The 6,000-nt window shown below is 37.5% G+C and overlaps 1 protein-coding gene across 1 annotated transcript; it reads right to left on the bottom strand.

Moving 5' to 3' along the window:
• Positions 1-447: 447 nt before the first annotated feature.
• Positions 448-4,416, bottom strand: LOC126619537 (protein NRT1/ PTR FAMILY 4.5-like). Its single transcript, XM_050287932.1, has 6 exons — positions 4,184-4,416; positions 4,004-4,091; positions 3,671-3,888; positions 3,166-3,582; positions 2,946-3,070; positions 448-1,641 (listed from the first exon to the last, which is right to left on the bottom strand). The coding sequence occupies exons 1-6, from the start codon at positions 4,184-4,186 to the stop codon at positions 699-701; spliced, it is 1,794 nt and encodes a 597-aa protein (XP_050143889.1). The 5' UTR covers positions 4,187-4,416; the 3' UTR covers positions 448-698.
• Between the last annotated feature and the right edge of the window lie 1,584 nt (positions 4,417-6,000).

Genomic DNA, 6,000 nt, shown 5'->3' with positions numbered 1-6,000 from the left:
GCTCGCGTGAATTCCCATAAACAAAACCGTGATGGCGTGGTCGGGATCCAAAGTGGACAATATCGTGCTATGGCAGAGTCGAGCCCGGGTCAGGATGTGACAATTTGGTATCAGAGCCAATCCCTAACCAGAAGTGTGCCGACGAGGATATCGAGCCCCTAAGGGGGGTGGATTGTTAGATCCCACATCGCCCAGGGGAGTGGATCCTCTATGCCTTATATGTACATACTCACCTCCATATAGCACGAGGCTTATATGGAAGTTCACTGGCTTCGGGTTCCGTAGAAACTCCGAAGTTAAGTGAGAATGGGCCAGAGCATTACCACCAAACATTATCAGAAATAATTTGAAAGTTTTTTTAATTATTCTAATGCACTTCTAAACAAATCTTAAGTGCCTTTATTTGTTTGGACCAGTATACTAACATATGCAAAATGGCCAAGATAGTTTTGCAAGACAAATTCACTTTTCTTTATTCATGAAAAGGTGGTAGAAAAACTTATTAAACAGAAAATCCAGACATTCAATGTCCCAAACACACTATATCTTACAATTCCATAAAAACACACACACACACAAAAATAAGATAAAATAGAGAAAATAAACCCATTAATTATCATTATAACTCCTCCCCTTGGTTAATTATATATGATCTATCTCTCCCCTTCTTTTCTGTTTTTTTCCTTTTATATTGGGTTTCATAAAGTTGCCACCTTTTCTTCTCTATTTTCCCCAGTGGAGGCAGCAGCTTCATTAGTCTTGCTTCCACTTTCTTGAACAACACTTGAATCATTGTGAATGGCAGGTGTCTGTTGCAAAACTTTAAGCTGCAGCTTTGGATCTGCCTCGTCTGCTTTGTACTTGTACCATGAAGCCCAGTAGACATAGTTCACAAAGTTGATGCAGCTAAGGATTGCCAAGAAGTAGTAAAATAGCTGCAAATTGTTTTTGTTTAGGTCTTTGCCATGCAGCCATCCTTGTTTGCTCGGAGTAATCCTACTGGTCACAACATTGATCACGTCAACGAAAATCGAGCTCAAGAAGTACCCTAAAGAAAGTGACAGAAAAGTGAACGAGGTGGAGAGCGATTTCATGCCCACAGGAGCTTCCTTGTAGAAGAATTCAAGTAACCCTACTAGGGTAAACATGTCAGCAATACCAAAAATAGCGTATTGGAAAGAAAGCCAGAAGAGAGATATCGGCTTTGTGAAGTCCTTGTTGGCTTGGTTCTTTCTCTTTACTTCTACTATGCCGGCTACTGCCATTGAGATTGCGCAGAGGACTAGTCCAACACCGACGCGCTGAAGCTGCGTGATGCCTGACGGGTGCTTTGTGATTTTTCGCGCAAAGGGGATGAAGAAGAACTCGTAGAGCGGGATGAGGATGGACATGAAGAGGAGAGGGATGACGGGGATTGATGGTGCCGGAACCTCAATGCGGCCTAAGTGGCGGTCCATGATGCTTCCTTGTTGGACTGAAAATGTTTGGAGCTGTGCTAAACAAGTGTTCATGATGATGGTGCTGAAGAAAATTGGCAGCATTCTTGTAAGGACCTTCACTTCTTCCACTTGTGTAACGGTGCAAACTTTCCAGGGTTGGGGCTTGGAGTCTTTGCCAAGTATGGCAGCTTTGTCTAGACAACTGATTCAATACCATTAGGCAGTAATTAATTAGTACTCACTACTTTGTCATAACCAAAGGCACTAATTTCTTGCACGAAATCGTCACTTGAGCCACACATAAAGGTAAATTTGGCAAATTTCAGTGCGGGGCACATGAAAGGGTAAATTTGACTGACTTTGTATACAAAATCAACAAAAGTTGAGGGATGTTTTTGGGTGGAAAAATCTACAAACTACAGGAAATGCGGAGCAATTGAAAATACGTGAATGAAAGTTTGAACTTTGTGAAACTACAGGTACAACACTATGTAGGAAAAAAAGACGATAATTACTTAGTTACGGTCAAAATTCGTTTTTAATCCACGTAGTTACCACGGAGATCTTTTTTTATTTTATATTTTCAATTGCAACAAATCTGATCTCTTAGTTTGTACCAAACTCGAAGTAATTGTAAATAAAGGAACGCAAGTGAAACTTTATAAACTATTTAAATTTAAGGACATCCTTCGACTTTTGCTAATATCATAAATGAAATTGTCAAGTGCGGGACACATGGATTGGAGGCGGGGGTAATTTGACAGATGTTTCTTACAAAAAATTAACATAAGTTGACGAATTTCTTGAATGGAACAATCTGCATACTTCAAAAAACTATTCGGTGCAATTGGAAATACATGAACGAAAGTATTACTACATGAACTAGATGGAAATTTCTCGTGTTTTTTAGCACTTTGTTTTTAAAGAAAACTAATTAAAGGAATTTGAAAATTTTTAGTTTTAATGATAAGAGCAAAATAAAGGGTAAAGTGAAAAGTACCATGATTGACTTTTTAATGTTAAAATGTGATTTTTCGTTAAATTGAACAGCACCAGGAGCTTTTCGTTAAAACTCTCCTTTTTTTTTATCAACATCATTGTGAAATCTTGTTCAGAATTGTAAGCTACAATGCCACACCCATTTTCTAGAAGAAAAAAAATGAAGTGATCTACATAGTTGTAAATTGCTATCTAATGAAGTCAACAAAAAAATGATTAAAAGCTTCCAAAAACTTCACATCCTGTCTACCCCTCAAATAAATAAACAGATATCATGGTCCAAAAAGTTCACTTCAAAAAGCAAAACCCTATCACATGCACAGAAACTTTGATGTGAACTTTTCGCTGTATTATCAATTTCCTCCTTAGTCATATGTTTTTCTTTTGTTTTATTGTCAATTTTGAAGAATCTTGGCGTGCCAAGATGGGAACATACCATCTGGTAAGCCTTGTTTGAATTATTGCAAATTATTGGCGAACTTTAACAAAAAATTAATGTAATGTTACCTGAATTGATCTGTATGTGCAATTTTCTCTTCAGTATACTTTGGGTCATTTTCACTGATCTCATACAATTCATGAGAGCTCCCTGGCTGCAGTAAACTTCTGTTTTTTATCGCGACAACAATAACCTGTCACATCATTTCGCCACATTACACTAGTTAATATTAACTAGTAAAATAATCAAGTTTGTGCGCAAAGAGTTTGATAAGAGAGAAAGGCAGACCTGAATGACTCTAATGATGGGGCTGTGGCCGGGGATTTGCAGGCGATAGAAAGGTTTGCCCATCGCAAGAACAGCGAACCCGATAAATGCTCCAGCCGTGCATATAAAGAAACCCCAGTACCAAGCTACTTCAGTGCTAACAGTCACAATGGCTGTGACGCCAATAATTGATCCAACTGTAGTACTAAGCAAAAGCCAGTTGAAAAATGTTGCGAGTGATTTTGCTTCCTCTTTCCGGTTAAACTGATCAGCACCAAGCGCGGGCAGCGCTCCCCTCACGCCACCTGTTCCCAGAGCTAACAAGCACAGGGATGCATAGAGCATGACAGCGATACGGCCTTCGACACACTTTGTCAGGCAAGTTTCTTTTGGGTGCAAATGCTTTGAGTAAGCTTGAATTGTCATCATCGCCAGAGCCTAAGTGCGAATAACAAAATTTATTAAAGTTTGTGACATAAGTAGAACTAGAACAGGAATAACAAAATATGTGAAATTTTTTTGTAACCAGTATTTCAACTGCGCCGAAAATCAGGCAGGTTGTGAATCTGCTCAAGTATGTGTCAGAAATGAAGCCTCCGACGAGGGAGAGGAGATAATTTGATCCCATGAAGTTTGTGAGAAGGTTGGCGGAGTGCGCCAGATCCAAATGCATCATGTACAGAAAGTACAGCACCAAGCTGCACATGTTCGCGACGAATCCCATATTGTCCAATGCCAGCAACACTACACAACCCGAATAAATGCATTGTAAACCATAATTAATATACAAAAGCAAGGATATAACTAGCATGCTGGGAAGTGATTTCCCTGCAACCCTTTTCTGAGAATGGTTTCTTACCGAAAATGAAGCTGGAGGCGGTGAATCCTCCCTTCTTCTTGTCCGTCGGCTCGAGGGAGCTGTAGGTTGGCTCGGCATTCTCTTCTGCCTGGTGTGGAGAACATTGTGAAACCTATTAACAAGAGTAACACAAAAAACAGAGACATACACAGAAAGAAGATTTAGGGCTTTTTGACTTACCATAGTTGAAAATTGAGAATAAATTAAGTTGAGAATGTTTGTTTTTGGTACAAGAGGCCTTGAACATATAGCATTCAAAGATGCCTAGTTTTTTATATTTAAGGCATCAGATTGATTGCCTTTGTTGTCAGCTTTGCTCTCTGCTTTGCTCTCTCTCTCTCTCTCTCTCTCATGGTGTGTCCCTCAGTGTTGGAGGAATGCAACTTGGAACTTTACCCTTTTGTCATGTTTCATTAGGTTTGATTGAGTGTCTGAATTATGATGATTTTGAACATATGAATGCCGTTAATTGTATGTTCCCGGAAAACTATGCTCAAATGGTTTCTCCACGAAGTATTTCAATGATTAGGTTATATGTCGCTGATCAGTCTTATTAGTTAAGGAACATTAAAATTATACAAACAAAAAGCACTCAATTTGTAATATCACATGTTGTCTATCAGCCACAATTAGATATCAAACTTGTTATATTGAGTTGTAACTTGTAACGAATTAGTTAGGAGATAAAAGTTGATAATTATAAATGAAATTAAACCTGCCCAATTCAATAAGTGAATATAGTATATGCAAAAAGTCTCGATGCAATTATTGTAATATTATCATTATATACTGTATTTTAGTTTGTTAAGTAACCCTAATACAGACTTATTGAACATCTCATTAACCTTAATACAGAGATCTTACTGAAGCAAATTCACAAGTACCATATGAGAACCTAAAGTATATTTAGCAGGAAATCCTAATAAAGCAAATGCACTGAACAGTTCATTACAATACGGCGGTGGTGATTTGGCATGACCATAATTTGTTATTGGCCAATTTGTCACTGCATAAGTGCACCATTAATAAAATATTTTCGATCCACCACAAGATCAAACTTTATAACTTTCTTGGTATTTCTAAATGCTTCACCAAACTGGTCTTCTCCCTTTATATATATAGATATTATTCTTTTGCCTTATCTAGTAATTTGATGTTATTGAGTCATGCATTATAATATATGTTAACGATAAGGTTAATATTTTACGGAGTTGGGGTATGGTACTATTAATTATATGTATATGTGTATTGCAAAACTATACTAGTAATATTATGTGTCGATAAATTAATAATATCATGTGTTGACATGACAATCACACAGAAAAAATTATCATGTACCACTTCTACTCTCTTAGTGCAACCCTCCTAAAATGAAACCCTGGGGCCGAATTGAAAGCATCTGACCCAGTTGCAAACTTAAAGGGGAAGGGAAGCACATGAAGTGAACCCTCATCTCATTATACTTTTTTAGTAGTAGTTGACAATACAGCTCAGAAGGATCTTGATTTCATCATGTTTTCTGGGACCAAAGCTTCAAAAAAATTCATTTTCCTTAAGTCTTTGTAGTAGAGAAATGATAAACACACATTTTTTACCTACTCACATACTCGTGTTAAATTTTGTTTGATAATTTTGTTTGATACTCAACGGATTTGCTTTATTATTTATCCAAATACAATTAAGTGAACCGTCACTATATTACAAAAGATATCCAAAACTCTCAAGCAATATTCCTTAAATTTCACACTACCCTAATCAACGGATATAATTGACGTCTATCATTCTAGACTCCTAATGACCCTTTAGGTTATGGGGTCATGCTCCCAATCCCATACCTGTTTCTTTAAATTTGAGGAAGCAAGCCAAATGGGCCTTACACCCGTGTACAACTCAACTTGATCAAAAGCTTCTTTAGGTCATGGGTCCCTATTTATATACTAATTAATCCACTTCTCCATTCACCATTTTTGTCCAATAATACTTCAGAGTGCTACCAT

This window comes from Malus sylvestris, chromosome 4, assembly GCF_916048215.2.
Source record: "Malus sylvestris chromosome 4, drMalSylv7.2, whole genome shotgun sequence".
Lineage (NCBI taxonomy): Eukaryota > Viridiplantae > Streptophyta > Magnoliopsida > Rosales > Rosaceae > Malus > Malus sylvestris.
Note: the sequence above shows the minus strand (reverse complement) of the source record. Positions and strands in the feature narration are given on the sequence as shown.